Source organism: Dermochelys coriacea, chromosome 1 (genome assembly GCF_009764565.3).
Source record: "Dermochelys coriacea isolate rDerCor1 chromosome 1, rDerCor1.pri.v4, whole genome shotgun sequence".
Lineage (NCBI taxonomy): Eukaryota > Metazoa > Chordata > Testudines > Dermochelyidae > Dermochelys > Dermochelys coriacea.
Window position 1 is genome coordinate 186,488,601 of NC_050068.2, and position 25,077 is coordinate 186,513,677.

The 25,077-nt window shown below is 43.3% G+C and overlaps 2 protein-coding genes and 1 long non-coding RNA gene across 4 annotated transcripts; all 3 read right to left on the reverse strand.

The window, feature by feature from the left end:
- Positions 1–702: 702 nt before the first annotated feature.
- LOC122459130 (circumsporozoite protein-like) lies at positions 703–4,434 on the reverse strand. Of its 2 annotated transcripts, none has more exons than XM_043509915.1 (2): positions 4,136–4,434; positions 703–2,295 (listed from the first exon to the last, which is right to left on the reverse strand). In XM_043509915.1, the coding sequence occupies exons 1-2, from the start codon at positions 4,218–4,220 to the stop codon at positions 1,838–1,840; spliced, it is 543 nt and encodes a 180-aa protein (XP_043365850.1). In that variant the 5' UTR covers positions 4,221–4,434; the 3' UTR covers positions 703–1,837. The 2 variants fall into 2 exon arrangements, with proteins under 2 accessions (XP_043365850.1, XP_043365848.1); XM_043509913.1 differs by having other exon boundaries at positions 704–2,295; positions 4,132–4,434.
- A 958-nt stretch (positions 4,435–5,392) lies between these two features.
- Positions 5,393–12,755, reverse strand: LOC122459136. The gene is made up of 3 exons (XR_006279609.1): positions 12,632–12,755; positions 9,248–9,352; positions 5,393–5,839 (listed from the first exon to the last, which is right to left on the reverse strand). It is a non-coding gene; the product is annotated as an uncharacterized LOC122459136 (long non-coding RNA).
- A 4,882-nt stretch (positions 12,756–17,637) lies between these two features.
- Positions 17,638–24,660, reverse strand: LOC122458213. Its single transcript, XM_043505770.1, has 3 exons — positions 24,469–24,660; positions 21,819–22,121; positions 17,638–17,963 (listed from the first exon to the last, which is right to left on the reverse strand). Exons 1-3 carry the CDS (start codon positions 24,578–24,580, stop codon positions 17,638–17,640), a joined length of 741 nt encoding a protein of 246 aa, XP_043361705.1. The 5' UTR covers positions 24,581–24,660.
- Between the last annotated feature and the right edge of the window lie 417 nt (positions 24,661–25,077).

A 25,077-nucleotide genomic window follows, 5' to 3' on the forward strand; every position in this document is an offset into this window, starting at 1 on the left:
TGGGGGCAATTCCAGGATATATGTTGTGTGGAAAGTGTTAGTGAGTCAACACTTCAACAATTATCATGCATTACACAGGCTGTTTATCAGAATTTGACTAAAGCATAAGATAAACCATAAACTAAAAATAAATATGCACAGCTGTACAATATTTAGGAATTATTGATACAGTAAGTTTGAAGATTACTGTTTTGTTCTGAGGTGTTAGTTCTTTAAAAAAGATAATTTCCCATTTTCCTCATACCAGATCCTGGTTCTTAATCTGTTTTGGAGAATTGTGAACATTTGGGTGATGAATTATGTCAAAGGTATTTTTTACAGGACATAGATCTGAGGAAAGGGAGCTCAGATATTAAGTTAGTCATGACTGAATCAACTGCAAGTACAGACAAAACTGGTTGTTGAGAATGAGCGCCTTATTAAATTGTGCATTTAATCCATGCCAAAGTAGTTTGGCCTCCTTAGCAATAAAACATTCTACATCCTGGTTAGAGCAACAGAATTTCAGAGTTTGGAGGTGAGTTAGAAAAATAACAATCGAGTTTAGTAAGAGTTTATTAGAACTGTATGTGTTAGAGAGAATCTTTGAGCTTACACAGAATCCAACCTCTAAATTCTCTAGAAGGAAGTCTAGTGACAGCACAATGAACCAATCAAACACAAGTTAGACATATTAGACATCAGAGCAAATGTTCACTGGCTGGTCCTACCCAAAAGGACATGACATTGTTTCTGTTGCCATCTAAAAAACAAATTAACACTTTAATAACCGGCACATACACCACACTACAAAATAAAAGTGAAAAGCTTTATTATAATAAAAATTACACATCTTTAACAGAGGTGTTATTACACTCTAAGAAGCTCAAGAAATACAGTTTCAAATTATTAAGGATGTAAATTATCACAAGTTCAACAGTATATGCTTAAAATTCAGACAATTTGCTAGCAATTCAATGGTTTTTTTGTCAAAATAACCATGTGTTCAGCCTCTAGCCAGGCACAAGTTCAATGTAGCTTCCTTTTTAATGTGACTTTAGTAGAATAAATTACCAGATATACTGTTCATACAGTTAAACAAACCAACTCATGAGATAAACCTCTGTCTAACTTCACTACATTAAACTACAGCCTATTTGGCCCGAAATGCCATGCTAGCAGCAACACCAAGCAATCAGATCCACTGAGATGGGGCATCTTGACTTTGATATTCCCCTCTTCGCACATTCACCTGTGGATTAAGCAGAAAAGAAGACTGGTGTCGAGACTAGGGCTAAGCACATAGGTCCAGAAAACTAGGAAATCCTTCTCGTCTCTAAACCATTCCTTGTTTTTAGAAACAAAAGCAAAATCAAACCTTTTTTTGAGATTCCAAAAAATATGAATTTATTTTCTGTGTTTGGTATGCAACCGGGCTCCGAGCTGGAAGTGCTGAAATATAACGAGCAAAGCTCCTTTCTCTGTGTTTACATCCATGACTGCAAACTAAAGTGCTATAGATGATGGGTTCTCTTAAGCTTACCAGCCCAATTCTTCAGACTCAAAGAGGTTTGGATAACTTGAATAAGGAATGGATAAGCATTACAGAATTTGGATAATCCAGAATTTGGAGGTTGGCTCATCACCAGATGAGAGACAACATGTGGATCCAACAGTCAGATTTTACAGTTATACCATCAACAGGCACATGCTACATATGACCTGGCAAAATCTAATGTGAAGATCTTCAGATATGTCCTCCGGAAATTTTGTTTCAATCTCTGCTGGCAGTAGAACCCTGGCTTGCTCCCTTCATTCAGCTCCATCTTTCAACTTAGTCTTCAATGTCCAGAGGGACTTAATCCCCAAAATCCAGAGGAATATGGTCCCCATTGACCACAGGAGTATAGTTCCTGCCATCTATAGGACCAGAATCATTGAATGTTGGGAGACCACAGTCATCATATTCTGAGGGATCACAGTCATCGAAGTCTGGGGGGATGCAGTTGTCAAAGTCTGGAGGAACACAGTTGTCAAAGGCTGGAGGAGCACAGTTGTCAAAGGCTGGGGGGATTAAGTTGTCAAAGTCTGGAGGAGCACAGTTGTCAAAGGCTGGAGGGATGAAGTTGTCAAAGTCTGGAGGAACACAGTCGTCAAAGTCTGGGGGGACACAGTCGTCAAAGTCTGGGGGGACGCAGTCCCTGTCATCCTGAGGAATATAGTTCCCATCTTTCAGAGGAATACAGTCTTTAGTAACTGAGGCAACATTGTTTCCAGCATGCACAGGCCTGGGCTGTGATTTAGGTCCTTCCTTCCCTTGAAGGAAAAAAGTAAATTAATAACATATCCCATATTATACATTATTATCCTACCATTTAAGCATGGATTGTATAGAGTGGGCCAAAGTTTGGGGTAACCTAAAGGTGGGCATGGTGTAAGTGCCAAAGGAATGTCCTTTATTCCAATTTGGCACTCTGGGTGTGCAAAATGAGTACACTGGAATTTACATATTGAAGAAAAGATGGGGGAGAGTATCAAGAAAAATCTCGAACAGAAGAGTTTAATAAAAAGCAGTTCTCTCCTGGTATCTCATACACCCCTGTTATTTGCTTTCTTTCTATACACCATCCTACTACCCCTATTAGGGCCACATTTTCAGCACATTGGGTGCTGAACTCTTTCAATATCTAGCCCCTATTTAGGTGCCTAAATGGGAGCTGAGCGGTTTTAAAAATCGAGTCCCAGATATTCATTGGCACCCTCACCAAAGTCTATGTTAATGTAATTTACACTGGAGGAGTGGGTCACACAATGCTTTACCCCTCACACTTATTTGCCCTGTTTTTCTGGCCCATTTAAACCATGTTTTTACATCACTGCAGAATTTGCACAGTGAATTGCAGGGGTCTGTATGCTTTCTTTGTGCATTTTAGGTTATTTTCTCTGTCTCCTGCTCCTTTTATTTAAATATAGAAGCCAGAGGAGCTAGCAATATTAGTATAACAACAAGGGTTTAAAATACCACCGCCCCAAATGTATAGAGAAGTTACATGTTTCCACGGAAGTGTATTATGTCACTAAGCATAAATGTCATTAAGCTAGAAGTCATACATGTGATTTCTTGCCCATTCTCTTCTATTCCTTCATCCCGTTCCTTTCATTTGCTACCTCATACTTTTCTTCTCTGTTCAGTTCTCTTATTTCTGGGTAATGTTTTTCTCTCTTCTTAGTTAATCACCCCTCTTTCCTTTCTTTAGAAAGCAGCATCTTCTTTCCTCTCCTTTTTCTTTCATATTCATTCTGTTATCCACCCCTCTACTCCTTTCCCCGTTACGTTGTCTCTTTCCCTAATGCCCCAAGGTTCTCCCATAACTCTCCTCACTCTTAATACTTGCCACTTACATAGTACTCTACAAATGTTAGCTACCATCTCACTATGAGGGAAGTTAGTATTGCTAGCCCAGTTTTACAGATGGGAAAATTGAGGCAGAAAGTTTGAGAGACTTGCCCAAGGTAACAGAGGGAGCAGAGTCAGGGTTAGAATACAGGAGTCCCTTGCTCCCTGGCCCATGTTTACTCCACTATCCCACACTGCTTTTCATGCTGTAAGGCAGCATCTTTTGTGGCTAGAACTGTTCACCAATGAAGTGGCTCAGCTACAAGCAGCTGACTGACAGCCCAGAGGGAGCTTACAGCATCGCTGGAGCTGTCAGCAGCATTCCCCACAGCTTCAAATTGCTGTTGGATTCATTCACCACATAGTCCAGCCTTGGATAGCTGTATGTGAGGATGGTGAATAACATGAGAGTTTCAGGAAAAAGTATAGTGTTCACAGACACTAAAGCCAGAAGGGACAATTAGGTCATCTAGTCTGACCTCCTGTATATCACAGGTTCTTAAACTTCACACAACTGCTTTAGGTAAACTAAAGCATTTCAGTCTTCAGGAGACTAAAATGATGTGTGCCACAGGCAGAGAACTGGAAGGATCAAGGACAAATGCCTGAAGCCTCTGCAATGGCAGGGAATTGATTAAGTGAGAGATGCCCAGATGGTCCAGCAGGGGATCCATGCCCCATGCTGCAGAGGAAAGAAAAAAACATACACAAAACCCCAGATCTCTGCCAATCTGACCCGAGTGAAAATTCGTTACCAACCCCAAATCTGGCAATCAGTTTGACCCTGAGCAGATGAACAAGGCACAGCAGCCCGACATCTAAGCCAGAGGATTCTCTGTACCATCTCAGAGTTCTGATCCGCCCCATCCAATGTCCTGTCTCCAACCGTGGTCAGTCACCGATGCATCAGAGGAAGGCAAAATAAACCACCCAAAATACATTTAACTAATTGTTCATTGGGAAAAATGTTCCTCCTGACTCCTGGAGGTAACTGGCTGAAGCTCTGAAGTAAGGGACAAGCTTCCAAACTCAAGCAAGCAGATTGCACTGGTTACATTTTCCAGGATCTTCCCACAAGAAGAAGGGCTAGAGACTTACTTTCTGCTTTATATTAACCTGATCTTAGCATTGATTGATTGATTGATTAATTAAACATGATCTTAGCACTGGCATTGATAAGGTCCCGAAATCAGGATGGGGCCTATGGCCCTGGGCTTTGTAAGCCCGAATGGCCACTTTTGGTCAAAAAGGTAGCGCAGAGAAGGAGAAAACAGATGAACAAGAGCAAACCTGGTGAAAAGAAATAACAGGAAGTAAGGATGTGTGACACTGTGTCTATTTATAACTTCACTGTTCTCGTTTCTGTCTTCATAACCATTACAAGAGGGAGTGTGGGCTAGAGGTGTTGGCCAGCAATTTAGGGTTCTATTCTTGACTCCACTACAGAACAAAATGACCTCAAGCAAGCCACTCAATTTCCCTATCTGTAAGTCAGAGATAATATTCACCTGCTGTGCCTCACAGAGCTTAATTTATTAAAATTTGCAAAATGCCTTAAGCTCTTCCAGTGGAAGGCAAGGCTAGAGCAATACAAACCTAGTCAGCCACATTCAGAGAGAGTTACAAGATGCATCCTTCCCAGGGTTCCAACTCATTGTGCTATGTAATCCTGGGCGAAGTGGCCAAATCCCTGTCCACCCTCTTTCTCAAAGCTGCAGGCAGAAGGTGAGTCTGGTGGGTTTTACTCCTGTTTAGGAATATCTGTGATTCTATTTAAGCTATTTAAATGCACCCAGATACCACTTTGAAGGGCATTCTGGAAATATGTATTAATAATAATTATAACTAGTATTAAACACAGAGCTTTCCTTTACAAGCTGCTTCTTTCCTATACAGTTATTTAGTGGGAGCAGGGTGCTGGTCACAGTTTTACTGCTTCCTGCTTCAGCACCAGTTAGTGATGTGAGCAAAGAATTTCAGAGAAACCAAACCTGGCTGCTGCTCTGATTGGCTGAAAAGACCCTTGGCTTGTGGTATCATTAATTTTGGAGCAACTGTACACAGCATGTGTGTGTGTGTGTAATCCAAATATAGTCACCTGGAGCGTAGACTATGCACTGCGTCCTGCAGCACTGCACGATCTGCAGCTTCTGCCTCCCGCAAGACTTGAAATAGAGCTCATTACAGTTATGCTGCAATCGCATCGAAGAGAGCCCTGGACTTTAGTGTCACAGGAAACTCTTCAGTTAGGTTAATAATCTGCTTTCCTGTTTGAAATGTGGTTTGGGGTTTGTGTTTGTTTTTGTCTCTGCTTACCTTGAAAAGTGGAGATATTTAAAGACAGAGGTTGCTCAGTGTAAAAGCTTGCAGCTGTTGCCCCTTTAGTCTCCTTAATGAAAGCTTCATTCTCTTGCTTAGTGGAATTTGCAGCCCCTGGTTCCTGTGAAGCTGGATTTCCATTCTCTTCAAACCAAGAAAGCAAAAGATATCTAAGTAAACAGATACAGAATGTAGGCATTGCCCTAGGGTAGGATTGTCAAACATATGGCAAGTGGACCTGATTCCACCCTTCTCATGTGTAATTATGATGCCCACATGATATATTAAGATTGGGCAGAATCTTTAAGAAAAAAAGGTAAGTTTCTAGCTTTCATGATTGCCAAAAAACCCAACCCTCCAAACATGAACCCAGGGCTTGTCTACATGGTGAGTTACTGCGTGGCAAGCCAGTGTGTGAATCTACAGTGCACCAGCTTGCCATGTCATAACTCCCACTGCTACAGCACAAGGAAAGGTGATGGGAGCAAAGCCCATGCAAAGGTGGGAGCTGCCTGGGAGTGACTGCAGGGAAGGAAATGCAGAGGGAAAAACATAGGAGGCACACAAAGACGGGGGGAGGGAGAGAAACAGAGAAAGGAGGCTGTGGAAGGTAGAGAAAGAAAGGACACACACATGCTCCCTTTTTGCTCATTGATGCCAAATGAAACACTAAGGCACCGGATAAACAATAAATAAAAATATTAACTAAAACTTTAATTACCACATAAAGGCCATATTCTCCCTCTTGTTCTCAGGGCAAATTTCCCATTGACATGAGTGGGAAATCATCTCTGGACTGAGAAGAGTGTGTAGTCCTATATTTATGTCCTACCCCACTAAACATAATTAAAAATGGAATCTGACCTCGTCAGAGTGAGTTTGACATCCCTGGGCTAGTGACTCGTAGAGTGTCCTAAGACCTGGGCATTGGGCTAGCAGCTCAGAGAGTGCCCTACGGCTTGGGTGCCGGGCTAGTGGCTCACAAAGTGCCTTCCTATCTGGATATTGCCTTGATGCTCTGAGGTAGCTTTTCTCCCTGGACAATGCCTTGGTGCTCTGAGATGCCTGTCTCAGTGGCAACTGCAAGCTGGGTAAAGATGTCTTCAGAGGTAAAAAATTAAAACTGCGGTTTGAGCCACAGCATCATGAGGAGGAGAGACAGGGGCTTTGGCCAGGAAAGGCTCTTTGTCATATACAGTTACAGCATTTTCACACTACAGTGATTAGAAATTGTATAAATTATTCCCCGTTGGAAAGCTTGTATTTTTAGAATTTCATTTCCTGGGGCTGGTGGATGAATCCAGCAATGCTGAGGCACTGGCTTGCTAAGCAGTGACTCAGATGAGGCAAGAGACTGAGTAATGCTAGTGGCAGCCCAATTCAATAGTAGCTGCATCTAATTCTCTTGGGTTTCACATGAGTAGGTCTGAGAGCCCCATTTGATTTTCTTCCATTTTTTCCAAGCCATGGTTCACGTTCTACATTACTGCACATACCTGTGGCCTAAAAACATGGCTCACCCTTGATAAAGTCAATGGAAATTGATATTTGTCTCAGACTGGAGTTCACCAAAGTCTCACATGGGGTCCCTTATCCACTTTTCTGAGATTTTTCAGGATCTCAATCAATGTTTAAAATATACAATTTCTGAATATGACTAAACCCACACTGTACATCAAAGCCTAGTATCAGAACCTCAGACCCATGCATATCGCTGATGGCACCTACTAAAGAACTCCATTCAGCAGGTTACTTCCCCTGATGCCACCATTAGAGCTGGTAGCAAGGTTTTGTTACAGACTCAAAACACAGGCCTGGCTTGCAGAGATTCCTAGGCATTTCAGTGAATTTGTATAAAGTTCCAGGCACTAAGAAGAGAATTATTGTTTGAAGTGGAAAGCAAGCAAAACTCAGAATAGTCCCATTGTTACAGCCTGACACCAAGCACAATTCAGGAGGTTTCTGGAGCTCTGGCTGAGCTTTGCTTTCAGATTTGGGTTCAGTAGATCTCAAAATTCATGGGCATGTGAACCAATCCCAACAGTTCAGCCACTTCCTCCAAAGTGGAACAGCTGAGCTCCGCAGGACTCTACTCACTGTGCTCTGCAATCCCTGCTGTTACAGAGAGTGTGAGCAGAGGGGCTGGTGGAATGCAGTTACTTCATTTGAGTAACCCGGGTGAATGTGTTGTTTCTCTTGGGTTTGCACTGTTCAGTTTGCACCTGCTGGAACTAAGTCGCATCCATAGCGAAGGCCCTACAGCTCCTAAGGGACACATATTAGAAATAACATTTTTAACTGTTTTTGAAAAAACTCTGTGGTCCCTCTGATTCCTACTGATGGTGTTGAGGGAACTGTCAGTGCTCTTGCAATGTTAATGGAGGTGCTATTTGTGAGGAACACAGCATAATAAATAAAGAGCAGACTTGGCTCTGAAGCAGAAGGAGGAATGGTCCTTATCAGTGCAATGAGCCTTTTCAAGATATGTCTTTTTAATGGGGGTGGGAGAGAGGGATAAAGGAAGGAGAGAAGGGTGACCAAATAGAGCTAAAGAAAAGAGAAACTTTTCCCATGGTATACACCATCAGTACCTGTGGAGCCATCCCCACTGAAGCCACTGGCCCCAGCACCATGCCTGCTGAATCTGTGCCATGCTCAGCCCCATGCTTCCAGCCTGGGCGGGACATAGGCTGCCGGAAGTGGGGTGAGCCTGGGCAGGCCCGTGGGGGGATCCCTAGTACAGAAGCCAGACCCACAGCAGCAGTGAGAAGGAGCAGCGCTGGATACCCCACCACCTGCTCAGGTTTGGCCCCACCCACCTTCCATCGTGACAGGGAGATGTGGGCCCAAAACTGAGCAAGTGGCGTGGTGACCAGGTTGTGACCATGGAGGTTGTGGTGCTGCTCCGGTTTGGCACTGTGACCCCTGTGCACCAGGTTACAATGTCACTCACTCCAAACCGGCGTTGGCAGAGGGGCAGCCAGCACTGCTCCTCCTGGCCACTGCCAATGGTATGTACTGTATGTAACATGCATATGGCTGCAGTATCACTGCCAGCAATTCTCTTGACAGCCCAGAAGAAACTTACCCACTGCAAACTTATCAGGCATAGAAGTCAACCCACCCTGGGAAAGATATTGAAAAAACAGGGCTGGGGAGGGCCAAAAGCCTACATCAAGTGTCACAGTATTAATCTACAGCACTTTGTTGTTATTAGCAATCCTACCCCATGGGTAGCTTGATGTGAAGGGCAGGAAGGGCCTGTTATAACAGCCATAACACCGAGACCACTGAGCCAGCCAATCTCAGTGGTACTAAGGCTCAGTGTTGGTATCACCTAAGGCCCACTGGTGTTTTTGTGGATACCCTGCTACCATCCCTGAGTGCTTGTGTTAGGTAACTGCTGTGATACTAGTTGCTTTCATGGTTAAGAATTCCTCTTCTGTCTGGCTCTGCTTCAAACACGACCAGCAGTATCAAATACATCACATTGTCAGCAGAGTCTTTACTCTCCTGGTCCCAGAACCATTCTCAGGCAGCCGGAGTACTCACCTTGGTCAGGGCTGCTCATGTCTCCTTCTCCACATTCTACAAGGTCCTCGTCATAGCCGCTTCGGCCCAAAGTCACATGCCGGAAGCTTAGGTTTGTCATGCGACCTTAACTCAAATAAAATAAGAAAAGCATGAGATGTTTGGGAAAGACTCTCAATGAAAGATAAAACTAGTATAATCTACTAAGGACTGCTTTCCATCACCCCTCCTGGTATCTGAGAGTCCTGGGAAAGTGAAGACCAGCTGATGAATTTGAAACAATGAATGTGTTATGTGGATAATTTTAATGCCTCTTGAACTGCTCAGTTTATGCCTATTATTTCTTACCACTCTGCCATTCAGGACATCTTGCTTCCCCCATTTTGCCTCCCTCTTCAATCTCATATATTGCTGCCTGTTTACTTGTCCCTTCAATATGATCACTCTCCTTTTATTCTGCTCTTTCATTTCCCCTCTATCACATCCTCCCCCCCTCCCCCCGAGACATTTCAAAGACTCCCAAACTACTAGTCCATTCATCCCATTTAATTTCTCACCTCCTTCATGGAGCAAGAGGACCACATCTGTTCCTCATTGCCCCTCCCAGAGGTGCATCATTTTGAAAATGTGTATGTCTTGACGTTACAGATGGTAATAATACTGCTCTCCCCTTCTATTCCTACTTTTATTCCTCCTCTCTGCCCTTCCTGAATGCTATGCTGGGGTGAGCTTCCCCCTCTCTCTCTCCATTTGCCTGTGGGGTGTGGGAGCAAAGGGCTGATTGGTCTCCTTTCTCTTTCCTGCCTCACACAGCTGGCAGGAAAGGTATGGTATGTCCTACTTGTTGCTCCTCATGCTGCCTGTGTGCAGGACCCCCTCTGTCTCTGTGCAGCAAAGAACATCCAGTCAATAGCTGACTAATGGCTTCCGGGGGATGGGGAGACTTGCCTAACCGAGGTCTTTCTGGGACATACTGAACTCCTCCTCCCATCTACGGCAGGAGGGTGTGGAAAGAAAGACAAAGTTATCTCCCCTCAACTAGACTTGGAGGCATTTGTTCCTCACTCCCATCCCCTAGAGTCATGCCCATGACTATGCCATACAGGGCTGTGCACTTATCAAAACTCACGAGCTAAAAGATGGTCTGTCAGTACTTGGACAGGAGACCTCCAGCCTAAACTCAGGTGCAGCAGAGAGGATTGGAGGTTCAGTAGGGCTACGACCCCGTTACAAAGTGTTACAATGGCCGAACAAGGTTCTGAGAGACAGAGTTAGCTGACACAATGCTGACGATGACTTAGAGGCCAGTGTAGACTGGGACAGATCTTGTTCAGTCCTGTGTCAACCAGCGGGGTTAAGGACTGGTCATCCTTCCACTCAATAGTGAATGTAATTTGTCTTAGTCCACACTCACTGGTCAGCATCAGATCAGCAATCTCAGCTCTTCATAACCATTTTCAGACACGGTAATGTAGACAAGGCCCAGGTGGCACCTGGAGTCAGAACTGAACCACTTCAGGACAGAGCCAGGGATACTTGAGATACAACTCTTAAATGAGACATAAAACTGAGGTCCTGGGCACTTCTGACCTTTAAATCTCAGGTCCTTTTAACAAAAGTCAGAGTGGTATCATCGTGGTATCATGGCCAAATTCTATCTCAGGTCATTATATTCCATTCTTCCAAATCCTAGTCTCACAACTGAGATTGCATTTTGAAGCAATCCAAATTTCACAGCCTATTAGATGGCAGCAGATTTCTGGTACAGTTAAGGTGGTTGGGCCACATTTTTAGTTATTGGGGCACCTAACTTCCACAGAAAATCAATGGAAATTAAGCAACTGAATACCTTTAAAAATCTGGCCCTTAGTTAGGTAAACAGAGCGAGCCAAAAAATAAATTAGGAACCACAATGTAAGGTGGACTGTCCCTATGTAATGCATCCGATGAAGTCATAGAATCATAGAATATCAGGGTTGGAAGGGACCCCAGAAGGTCATCTAGTCCAACCCCCTGCTCAAAGCAGGACCAAGTCCCAGTTAAATCATCCTAGCCAGGGCTTTGTCAAGCCTGACCTTAAAAACCTCTAAGGAAGGAGATTCTACCACCTCCCTAGGTAACGCATTCCAGTGTTTCACCACCCTCTTAGTGAAAAAGTTTTTCCTAATATCCAATCTAAACCTCCCCCATTGCAACTTGAGACCATTACTCCTCGTTCTGTCATCTGCTACCATTGAGAACAGTCTAGAGCCATCCTCTTTGAAACCCCCTTTCAGGTAGTTGAAAGCAGCTATCAAATCCCCCCTCATTCTTCTCTTCTGCAGACTAAACAATCCCAGCTCCCTCAGCCTCTCCTCATAAGTCATGTGCTCTAGACCCCTAATCATTTTTGTTGCCCTTCGCTGTACTCTTTCCAATTTATCCACATCCTTCTTGTAGTGTGGGGCCCAAAACTGGACACAGTACTCCAGATGAGGCCTCACCAATGTCGAATAGAGGGGAACGATCACGTCCCTCGATCTGCTCGCTATGCCCCTACTTATACATCCCAAAATGCCATTGGCCTTCTTGGCAACAAGGGCACACTGCTGACTCATATCCAGCTTCTCGTCCACTGTCACCCCTAGGTCCTTTTCCGCAGAGCTGCTGCCGAGCCATTCGGTCCCTAGTCTGTAGCGGTGCATTGGATTCTTCCATCCTAAGTGCAGGACCCTGCACTTATCCTTATTGAACCTCATTAGATTTCTTTTGGCCCAATCTTCCAATTTGTCTAGGTCCTTCTGTATCCTATCCCTCCCCTCCAGCGTATCTACCACTCCTCCCAGTTTAGTATCATCCGCAAATTTGCTGAGAGTGCAATCCACACCATCCTCCAGATCATTTATGAAGATATTGAACAAAACGGGCCCCAGGACCGACCCCTGGGGCACTCCACTTGACACCGGCTGCCAACTAGACATGGAGCCATTGATCACTACCCGTTGAGCCCGACAATCTAGCCAGCTTTCTACCCACCTTATAGTGCATTCATCCAGCCCATACTTCCTTAACTTGCTGACAAGAATGCTGTGGGAGACCGTGTCAAAAGCTTTGCTAAAGTCAAGAAACAATACATCCACTGCTTTCCCTTCATCCACAGAACCAGTAATCTCATCATAAAAGGCGATTAGATTAGTCAGGCATGACCTTCCCTTGGTGAATCCATGCTGACTGTTCCTGATCCTGTAGCTCACGAAAGCTTATGCTCTAATAAATTTGTTAGTCTCTAAGGTGCCACAAGTACTCCTTTTCTTTTTGCGAATACAGACTAACACGGCTGCTACTCTGAAACCTGTCCCTATGTACTGATTTTTAGTGACAACGGTTTACCCCATTCTGTTACAGAGTTGAAGAGGGAATCCTTACCTGTTCTGTGTTTGCACTTTCCAAAATGCCATATAAGTGAACCCAACACAACAATGAATACAGCAACATGCACTCCCACTATGGTGAATAACAGTAAATGCGGGTTAACCGGTGAGGCCACCGTCGCTTGTTCTAAAATGAGAATAAAATGGCAAAAAAAAAATCATTGACTTAAAATGCCTTCTGCCCCATTCTGTTAGTGTTACACATGGTTCTTTTTGTAATTTCCATTCATATACAGACAGTATAAAAAGATCACAAACTGAACAACAGTACAACAAGGCCTTATTTATCTGTTCTGTTTTTCTGACTTCCCTTCAAGTTCAGTCGAGTCAGAAAAGTGACCTGATGAAACAAAGCTGTGGGATTCCCTATTTATTTTTTCTCAGTGTCTTCAAATTAAAGTGGCCCAGTTTACAAGCCAAATGAGATTTCCTAACAGCTGGCATTGCAAACCCAGCATGGTATCTGACGATCCAGCTGTGCTCCTTCTGCCTCATACAAAATTACCAGAAATAAAGAGTTCGTGGTCAGACGCAAGCTGGTGACACTATTGAAGATTTGTGAGGCAGTATAGGCTCCAGATCTCTGTCCTCTAGCTTGGCTTGCCCTTGAGGAGCTATGAGGAGAAAAAACCTTGTTTTGGTCTGTGTGAAGTCAACATGTGACGTAAAAGCACACAGAGAGCTGAACCACTGGGCAAGAAGAGGATATTTTCACAGTCTGTCTGACCATAACATTCCTTTAAAGCATTGGTGGGCAAATTTTTTGGCCCAAGGGCCACATCAGGGAATAGAAATTGTATGACGGGCCATGAATGCTCACGGAATTGGGGTTGGGGTGTGGGAAGGGGTGCGGGCTCTGGGGGGGGCTGGGATGAGAGGTTTGGGGGGCAGGAGGGTGCTCTGGGCAAATAATGAGGGGTTTGGAGAGCGGGAGGGGAATCCAGGCTGGGGCAGGGGGCTGAGGGAATGCAGGCTCCGAGCAGCGCTTACATCAAACAGCTCCCAGAAGAGGTGGCATGTCCCTTCTCTGGCTCCTACGCGGAGGTGCGGCCAAGCGGCTCCGCACGCTGCCCCATCCGCAGGCACCCCACTGGAGCGCATAAGAGCCAGAGCGGGGCCATGCCATGGCTTCTGGGAGCTGCGTGGTGTGGCCCCGACCCAGTGGCCCAGCTGGAGCGGGGCCGAACCACATTATGCGCCCCCGACCTAGCGCCCCAGCCAGAGTGCCAGAGCAGGGCTGAGCCGCGTGGTACAGCTCACAGGCCAGTTTAAAACAGCTCGTGGGCCGGATCCGGCCTGCAGGCCGTAGTTTGCCCACCCCTGGTTTAAAGTATCTGGGTCATATTCCACATTGGTGTAACTCTAGTGGAGCCATGACAGGAATGAATTCAGTCCAAAGATAGAAGTTCTTCTAGTTAAGCTTTCTCCTGCACTAAAGATTTTTGTCATTATCGTATAACTCATCTGACTTAGAGGCTGGCAATCTTGCGTTTTATAAAAGTTTGGTGCAGCCTGAGAATGCCTGAGTATCAACTGTATGTACAGTACCTGAAATCAAACTGTTTGGTCGCTGTGGTTATTACTGTCTGAAAATGAAAGGTGACAGTGTCAACAAAAAAGCAAACTATTCTGGATCTGAGTAAGGACCTTGATCAAGTGACAAATACAAACATTTTTCTGCTCAGTTGGTGAACTACATCTACACAGCAGCTATTTTCACAACACAACCATTCACCAACTGAATTTGTGAGTCCATACCTATCATCCTGACTGTCTTTGCACATTAGGGTGACCAGATGTCCCAATTTTATAGGGACAGTCCTGATATTTGGGGCTTTTTCTTACATAGGCTCCTATTACCCCCCACCCCATCCCGATTTTTCACACTTGCTATCTGGTCACCCTATTGCACATACTGGGAAAATCTGGGCAGCTATCCCATAGTGCCTCGTATGAGACAGAGTGATTGAAGGACATGCACAAAGAGTGGCAGCAACAGTGCATGAGGCAATGCACTCTGGGATGTCCTACTGCACAGCGAACAAGGAGGAGAAAAGCCAATGCATGTATACCGCCATCGTTAGGGGGTCTTATCCACACAGCAAAATAACAGCGTAAGACGCAGATTACAGGAAGACAGGGGCAGGAGTGGCAGGTTTGTATAATTTTTGGTAGTACCCAGAATGGGTCCAAGTCCCACCACCCCCCTCCGCCCCCACACCAGCCTAAGGCTCTGGGAGGAAGTTTGGGTGCGGGAGGGATGCAGTCTCTGGGATGGAGTTTGGGTGCTGGGTACAGGCTTTGGGCTAGGACAGGGGGCCAGAGAGGAGGACTCCCCCCAGCCCTCTCCCTGCCAGCAGCAGTGAGATCAAGGGGAGGGGGGGTCCTCCCTGCCCCCCCCAGCCCAACACTCACCCAAGCCCCCCCAGGCTGCTGCTGAGGAGTTGCCTGCCGGAGGACGGGGGGCGCCTGCCATGTGCCTCCTCCCCTCATCCCTCTGCAGGCACAGTAGCTGCCTCAGCCTGCCCCTGGCACCGCTCCCTTGTACCCGGCCGCAGCAGTGCCTGGAGAGGGAGTGCAGAGCGGAACTGCAGGGGGTAGCTGCCCACTGCCCAGGGCAGGCAGGGAAGCTCGGGGGGAGGTGTGTGGGGGTGGCAGGCGGGGCCGGGGGAGAGACCTGTTCCCGAACATTGGTGGAGCCAGGCCCCCTGGGCCCCGAATTTGCTGGAGCCCAGGAACCAGAGACCCATACAACTTGCCGCCCCTGGACAAGGGACACTAGGGAAGTGAGCTGCACAGTTGAGACCCTGCACAGTTGAGCCCCCTCTCTTCCATTTAAATCAGGGAGCTGTTAGCTAAAGTAATTTAGCTCAGTGGCTCTCAACCAGGAGTACACATACCCCTGGAGATACACGGAGGTCTTCTAGGGGGTACATCAACTCATCTAGATATTTGCTTAGTTTTATAACAGGCTACATAAAAAGCCCTAGCAAAGTCAGTACAAACTAAAATTTCATACAGACAAGGACTTGTTTATACTGCTCTATATACTGTACACTGAAATGTAAGGTTTTAGTTAGTGTTAGTCTGTATTCGCAAAAAGAAAAGGAGTACTTGTGGCACCTTAGAGACTAACAAATTTATTTGAGCATAAGCTTTCGTGAGCTACAGCTCACTTCATCGGATGCATTCAGTGGAAAATAGAGTGGGGAGATGATTTATATACACAGAGAACATCATACAATAGGTGTTACCATACACACTGTAAGGAGAGTGATCACTTAAGATGAGCTATTACCAGCAGGAGGAGACGGGGGAGGGGGAGGAAGAAAACCTTTTGTAGTGATAATCAAGTTCCTCAGACATTCTTGTCAACTGCTGGAAATGGCCCACCTTGATTATCACTACAAAATGGCAAAACCTTGATTATCACTTCCTCCACCCCACCCCGTCCCCTCCTGCTGGTAATAGCTCATCTTAAGTGATCGCTCTCCTTACAGTGTGTATGATAACACCCATTGTATGATGTTCTCTGTGTGTGTGTATATAAATCTCCCCTCTGTATTTTCCACTGAATGCATCCGACGAAGTGAGCTGTAGCTCTCAAAAGCTTATGCTCAAATAAATTTGTTCATCTCTAAGGTGCCACAAATCCTCCTTTTCTTTTTACTGAAATGTAAGTACAATTTTTATATTCCAGCTGATTTATTTTATAATTACATGGTAAAAATTTGATTTTAGGAAGCAGACCTGAAAACCTGGGGCACAGCTGGGGAACCATTGAAAGACTTGCCAGAAACAGACAGGAGCAGAGGAGCTTCATCACTGCCCTAAACGCCAGAGGTGTAATAGGAATATAATGATGATGGTCAAAATGAGAAAGTAAGCAATTTTTCAGTAATAGTTTCTGTGACATTTTTGTATTTTTTATGTCTGATTTTGTAAGCAAGTAGTTTTTAAGTGAGAGAAAACTTGAGGGTACGCAAGACAAATCAAATTCCTGAAAGTAGTACAGTAGTCTGGAAAGGTTGGGAACCACTGCTTTAGCTGATTACAGCTATCAGTTCTGATGGCATTAAAACAAATGGGGGAGAAAGCTAACCCTAATCTGAATTCCTTTTCATAATAATTAATTTCAGCCCAAACTGAGTTTAATGTTTCTCGGCAAGTAAGAAGGCTAATCTTTTTAGAAAGAATAATAAGGGAGAGGCCTGAAGCAATGTTTCCTTTCTCTCTGGTCCAGTTTAGTGTCAGAATTCTATCTTCTCCTCTCTAAGGGCTTTTCCGTACACAAAATTTGTACAACTTTAACTATACTAGTATGAAGGTCCAGACCCCACTAATGTGGGCACAGTTATATTGTCATAAAGGTCTTATGTTGGTATAAAGGTGTTTCAATTACAAAAAATCAGAATGAAAGCTTTGTTTTGAGTTGACCCCAAACAAAAAATTTTCAAAATGTTCAGTGCATTGAAGTGTCAGAAAAAAATATTTTAGGTCGAATTGAACATTTAGTTTGACCAAAACCAAAACATTTTTTTACAATTTTGAGCATTTAAAAATGTTTTTAATGTTTAACAGTTAAAACTAAAGGAAATTTCAAAATAAAAAGTAGTTTTGAACCAAAAAAATCAAACCTTTTTTTTTTTTTTTTCAAAAATGTTGGGGAAAAAAAGTTCATATTTTTTCAGAATTTTTTAAACATTTTTTTGAGTGAAACAGTTCTGCAAAATCAACACAAATTCGCAAAATATTTCAGTGTTGCCCAAACTTTATTTTTCACTAAAAATGTTTCAGCTTAAAATTTTCACCCAGCTCTAGCCTCTATTTCATGAATGTATTAATCAATTAATGGTTAACTAGTTATGGAATGTCTCTGACATGGTTCTTCTGTGCTCACATTTTGAACCTGGAATGAGTGTTATTGCAATATTTAACTGAGGAATAAAATAGCTTTTAAAGTAGACAGAATATTAACACTGTCCCATTTTTGCTAACATTTTAAATTGAGAAATACTCACCCACTTTCACATCAATCATTCTCTGGTATATAATCTTCCCATCTCTGTTTCGCACTTCAGCTGAATATCGTCCACTATCACTTTCCTGAAGCCTGTCAAGTCTGAGCGTGCCATCAGATAGGATCTGAGATTTGTAGGAGTTTCCCGCATTGGACTCCGACCGGGAGTAATTTAACTCAGCAACCAACAAGCTGTCTTTCTTCCACATTATCTGGACCAAGTCATTCCAATCCTTGGCTGCTAGAGGTAGGAACACAGAGCTGCCAACAATTCCTGTTAGTTCTTGAACAGGTGCTGTTTTATTTCCTGAAGGGGAAAAGCCATCACTGTTAAATTTAAGGGAGGGAGCATTCCTTATGTTCCCTTTTAACTCTGAGTGATCACTTTTCTGTTGTATCTTTTCAAAATGGAGGAATGAAGTCAAGTGCTGGGGAGTATGTTTGTTAAACCTAGTTTCATACATATGGACTTAAAATAAAAATAATGCTTTCCTGCATATTTATTGTACTTTTTCCATCCCAAATGATCATAATGTAGTTTATACACTACATCAAGAGCAAACACGGGAACACTACACACTGCCACATTGCACAACAGTTTAGAAAAGCAAGTGAAGAACAATACTATATTGTTAGAAACTGGGTGAAACCTAGTTACAGGTCGAGTTCAAACTCCATTGAGATTGGTCAGTGCAAACTCATCCTTCAATTAACATAACCATAAACATAAGTACCACTTAAGACAAAAGATGTATGTGAACGTTAGGCTGAGTATTGTCATGGGTACGAGTGTGTGTGTGTGTGTGTGTGTGTGTGTGTGTGTGTGTGTGTGTGTGGGCACATGCAAAGAAAGATCTCTCAGAAAACTAAGGTCAGACATGAATAGATGGAGTGAGAGAGGCAGCCCGAAGGAACAGCTAAAAGTGTGTAATGGATCCTAGAAGAAACCTGGAAAAAGGTGTTTGGGTCAGGGGCGCAGGCTGAAAAGAGCACTCTTGGTATTGTGAGCAAAAGAAGATGTTTCCCACTATTTGATTTCTTCTGCATTCAGAGACACAAGACTTTGTACATTCTTGTGTAAATAAACAAAAGTGCATCAAAGAAATGCCTGACCATCACCAATTTCTACTCCCAACTGCAACACCCACAGGGCCCCAACTTTAACTAGCTACTCAGGTCAAAAAACGGCAATAATATCCAATCAAAACGGCTGGGAGAATTTAGAGAAGGCAGACTGCACAATTTGACCAGATTACTATAACTAATGCCCCTTCTCTTACAAAATGTGGTGTGGAATCTTAATGTTTCTGAGTAGTCTTGGCTTCAGTTTTTTATCTCTCATCCAAAAGTCAGCACTTCCTGCAAAACAATGCCCCCTAGCACTTGGCCAAGGTCTAGGTTCAGTTCTGATACAGATGGAAGTGCCACCAATTGAATCACCAGCACAGCTTCATGCAGCACTTGATGCTCTCCTATGCAAATAAGGAGACAACTTGAAGGTGGCTTGCAACTGTTTAGTCTGTGAGATCAAAACACAGCAGGGCAAGGAATAAAAGGAGAGCTAGAATAGGCAGAACTTTCTTAAATGCATGTACAATTGGACCACGTTTCAACATTTAAAATACTTATTGGCAGACATTGGGCAAATACAACCCAATAGTCACACCAATAAATACTGGTGTAAACTGAACTCTTCTCCTACATATTCTGATTTACTGTTGTACTGGAAACCCAAGGAAGGTTTGGAGTTTGGGTTTGTTTCTGATAAGTGTCCACATATTTGGATATTTTACTGTATTTGAGGCTTAGCCAAAGGTTACCCAAATCTTTGTAGTCTGAACGCTGGTCTGAAAAATCTCATTAGAAAGCTCTCTATTGGAGGGCCCTGCACTTCGGTATTGCAGTCCTCGTCAGTAAACCATTAGACCATCCTATCCCATGGGAATCTGAGCAGTTCTGGCTCCAGTCTGGGCTGGACCCCAGAAGAGAAAAGAGTACACTATGCAAAAATGGAAAATTAAACATACCCTAATACATTAGTTTCAGAGTAGCAGCCGTGTTAGTCTGTATTCGCAAAAAGAAAAGGAGTACTTGTGGCACCTTAGAGACTAACAAATTTATTAGAGCATAAGCTTTCGTGAGCTACAGCTCACTTCATCGGATGCATTTGGTGGAAAAAACAGAGGAGAGATTTATATACACACACACACAGAGAACATGAAACAATGGGTTTATCATACACACTGTAAGGAGAGTGATCACTTAAGATAAGCCATCACCAACAGCAGGGGGGGGAAGGAGGAAAACCTTTCATGGTGACAAGCAGGTAGGCTAATTCCAGCAGTTAACAAGAATATCAGAGGAACAGTGGGGGGTGGGGTGGGAGGGAGAAATACCATGGGGAAATAGTTTTACTTTGTGTAATGACTCATCCATTCCCAGTCTCTATTCAAGCCTAAGTTAATTGTATCCAGTTTGCAAATTAATTCCAATTCAGCAGTCTCTCGTTGGAGTCTGTTTTTGAAGCTTTTTTGTTGAAGTATAACCCTAAGCTCTGTCAATCTGTTTCTTCACTTCAGCAGGTGGGTACTGTAGTTGTAGGAATGCATGATAGAGATCTTGTAGGTGTTTGTCTCTGTCTGAGGGGTTGGAGCAAATGCGGTTATATCGTAGCGCTTGGCTGTAGACAATGTAGACAACTACAGTACCCACCTGCTGAAGTGAAGAAACAGATTGACAGAGCCAGAAGAGTACCCAGAAGTCACCTACTACAGGACAGGCCCAACAAAGAAAACAACAGAACGCCACTAGCCATCACCTTCAGCCCCCAACTAAAACCCCTCCAACGCATCATCAAGGATCTACAACCTATCCTGAAGGACGAGCCATCGCTCTCTCAGATCTTGGGAGACAGACCAGTCCTTGCTTACAGACAGCCCCCCAATCTGAAGCAAATACTCACCAGCAACCACACACCACACAACAGAACCACTAACCCAGGAACCTATCCTTGCAACAAAGCCCGTTGCCAACTCTGTCCACATATCTATTCAGGGGATACCATCATAGGGCCTAATCACATCAGCCACACCATCAGAGGCTCGTTCACCTGTGCATCTACCAATGTGATATATGCCATCATGTGCCAGCAATGCCCCTCTGCCATGTACATTGGCCAAACTGGACAGTCTCTACGTAAAAGAATGAATGGACACAAATCAGACGTCAAGAATTATAACATTCAAAAACCAGTTGGAGAACACTTCAATCTCTCTGGTCACTCGATCACAGACCTAAGAGTGGCTATACTTCAACAAAAAAGCTTCAAAAACAGACTCCAACGAGAGACTGCTGAATTGGAATTAATTTGCAAACTGGATACAATTAACTTAGGCTTGAATAGAGACTGGGAATGGATGAGTCATTACACAAAGTAAAACTATTTCCCCATGGTATTTCTCCCTCCCACCCCACCCCCCACTGTTCCTCTGATATTCTTGTTAACTGCTGGAATTAGCCTACCTGCTTGTCACCATGAAAGGTTTTCCTCCTTCCCCCCCCTGCTGTTGGTGATGGCTTATCTTAAGTGATCACTCTCCTTACAGTGTGTATGATAAACCCATTGTTTCATGTTCTCTGTGTGTGTGTGTGTGTATATAAATCTCTCCTCTGTTTTTTCCACCAAATGCATCCGATGAAGTGAGCTGTAGCTCACGAAAGCTTATGCTCTAATAAATTTGTTAGTCTCTAAGGTGCCACAAGTACTCCTTTTCTTTTTCCTAATACATTAGAGTCTCTAAAAAGTTTTGGTTCAAGTTTGGTTATAAAAATGTGTGTTTCTTATTTTATCTGCAGTAGGTCTTCCATCTCTACAAGGAGATCGACTTTCTGCTGTTTCTGGTTAATAACCCACTGTGGGATCACATGGTGCAGAAGACCAGGAATGCAGTTCAGGAATATGGGAACATTTTTCTGGGTATTTTAATCCTCCTCAAAAACTGAGTTCATTAAAAGACCTTTTCAGACCAATTTTTCAACTACAGATAGAGATCACTGACCTGAACAATACACTGACGCATACTAAAACTACACTTTCACATTTGCATGTTATTGATATAATCTACAGGCCCTGACAGGCATTGCATAGTGGGCTGATACTTACCGCTATGCTCTAGTAGAATTTTTTGATGGTCCAAACCTGCCCCGTCATGATCAAACACTTCTGCTGTGTACTGGCCCTCATCCCCTGGCTGCATGGGGCAAACACTCAAGCTGCCATTGGGGAATGCACGAAATCTCTCGCTGTATGTTCCAGAGCCCTGTACAGGATGACCTTTCATCTTGGCCACTTGCTTATTGCCTTTCTTCCAGGTAACATGAATACGCCTGTTTGTGAAATTGTGCAGATCAAGCATAACACAGTCATCTACAGTTCCTCTGACAGTGTGCATCCCTTCGGTGGCTCCTGATAAAAAAGAAAGAATACATGTGCATGAGAACGTTTGCTTACAGAATGTACATTTTACATTCAGGGTGATTACACACTGCATGAAATTATATACATTTGCTTTTAAAATCTTTTACTAGCTTGAAGACATTTTACAGACAGATTCCCAGGTTAATTAGCAGTGTTGTGATAATGGAACCTACCTACCAACCGTTTGCTTTTAATAAAGAAACTGCAATTGTTTAAGTCTATGAATAATTTCCTTGGAATCATGGGAAGGCCTATTTCCTTGACCAAAGTCATGCCAAGAGAGCATGATTTACTTGGACTTGTTTTGGGAATGGAGACTCCTACTGAAACGTGCACAGCCTGTTTACAGAAGAAACATTCCTGGACCATACCATTATTATCACGTTTATTATGGCAGCACCTAAGGACCAAATGAGAATAGGGCCCCATTGTGCTAGGCCATGTAGACACAGAGTAATAGATGTAAATATTTTCCAGAAAAAGGTCCTAAGGTTTATTATCATGGTTCAGGGATGGATTCCTGGTATTTGGCTACCCTATTGTCAGAAACAAGCAGCTCTAAAAATCTGTGGCACACTAAGCTGAACTTGGTACAGATATGAGCTTTAAGAAGCCTTTAACCCTAATGTGTGAATGAGAACAACTCCAATCCAGCTGCAGACATCCTGCTCAAATTCATGCTTAGAAAAGACAACAGCTCCATACAGGTATTTGGTAAAGTATATAAAAGCCAGTATGCAAAGTCCCTAATATATCATTGGCTTTTAATCATTTTCTGACCCAAATTCGCCATAACTAGTGGATGCATCATTGAGGCCAGTAGAACCAAAAAAATTTGGAGTTTCTAGACCAAGTAATTTCTGCAATAGCAGGAGCCAAAAAATAAAAATGTTAGGAAACTTTTCAGAAAGTGCAAGCAATTCATTTTGCACACTCATATAATCTAAACACCCATGTCCAATTTATACCAAATTCTACCCTAACATAAAATCACCTACATGAGATTTCACACAGATTGCTTCATAATGACTATAGTAAGATTGGTTGTGTGTCAAAATGTGGCTTAAAATGGATAGCTAGCTATAGCAGGAAGGGACTAAGGTCTCTCATTTATGGGTCCTTCTGTCCATCCATCCACTTTATAATAAAAATTACCAACTTCTCCTCTGACTTTTCCCTCTCCTAAAGAGAGGAGGGTCATTCTCACTGTAATTGAAACACAGAAAGAAGATGTCATAAGAACAGTTATGTCATTTGGTCGGCTTCTCTAGTCTGCTAAGGCTACTTTGTGCCACTCAACTTTAAAGCTGAGATGGCCAATGGAGAATTTCTCCTGTGCAAGTCTCTCTGGCAGAGGATGTTCAGCTGCCTGCTCTGCCTGAAGCCCCACCACTACTGGCAAAAGAGGAGGGAGACCGTGTATCAGGAGTGCAGTGAAGGCAGACTGTCTGGAGGGCAGTAATGTCCAGACTTCCACTTGCACGAGGTCCCTGAGAAACTAGTTTGCACTGGGCCTGGTGGCTGAGAATCAGGGAGCCACAACTAGCCCCCCAGTTCTCCGCTCCATTTGAGTAGAGCTTGGACAGAGTGCAGACTTTGAATTTTCAATGTAAATTTGTAGAAATCTTACTTGACTTGGTTTGCAAATGCATCTTGCGTTCTAACTGCTGTTTCTTCAAACCACAATTTAAAATAAAAAACTAAATCTTTCATTTATTTTCACACTTCTCATGGTATAGGCTGGAACATTCTAAAACATGATCTAGAGACAGTAAGGCCAAGATTTAAAAAAACAGATGCCTAAAATTATATTTCAAAAACTAATTTAGCTCTAAATCAGTGGGCTAAGCATCCAGCAGATTTCCCAAAGGGAGCTGATGGGTGTTTCGCACCTCTGAAAATCAGGTTACTCATTTCAGAGCCTAAGTAAAGTTTGTAGGAGACTGACTTTAGGCTTTTGGCTTTGGAAGTCTTGGCCCAAGGGTGGGTGCTATGAATGACTAATAAATATTATCATTGAGTGCATCTCAAAACCTCGGGTCACTCATGGGACCAAACAAATTCAAAACTAGCAGACACTAAAGTGAGGAGCATATGATAACAAGTTGAAAAACATAAGAAGCCATAACAAACCTGGATGGGTCTGCAGCACACATCCCTACAGAGTAAGACATTAGGATATTACTTTTATGCCTAGCATGTATGTGTAGCTGAAAAACTCTTTGGTAGACATGATTTCTAGTTCTGTTACACACATTCACTGTATATTGTCCCTCATCCTTTTTCTCTGTATTGTAAAATGCTACAGTTCCATCAAAAAAGATAGTAAACTTACTGGTACGATGTGTCCAGCTACTTAACAAAGTCTTTCCCTTGTTCCGAGTGATGTGAACAGGGTGTTCCAAGTCAGGATACTCATGATGCAGTGTAACAGGACTACCCAGCATCCCATTTACAGTTGTCACTTCAATGTGCACTGGAAATATAATACATGCAAAACATTTTTAGTTACAGAACAACACAATATGTTTCTGGGCACCATACTGAAATAAATGATGCAGATTTCTAAATTCTAAGACAGAAATGTATCCTCATGGCTAGAGCAGGAAACTAGAAATCAGGATGCCTGGGTCCTAACTGTATGATCTTGGGCAAATCACTTTGCTTCTTAATGCTACACTTTCCCCATCTGTCAAATGTTTTACAACTTTTATTCTCTTTTAACAGCCTTCTGATGCTTAATTAAGTAATGTTTCTAAAGTGCTTTAAGATCCTTTGATGAAAAGATGCCACTATCAGTATATCCTAATGCCAAGTGTGGGTAATTTTCAGCAGCTAATACTAGTCAAATTATTTGTTTTTGCCTTCTGGAAACACAAAAAAATATAAACTCAGAAATACCGCACCTAGCATCCTTAAAGTTTTTTCAGCTTCTTACTATCAT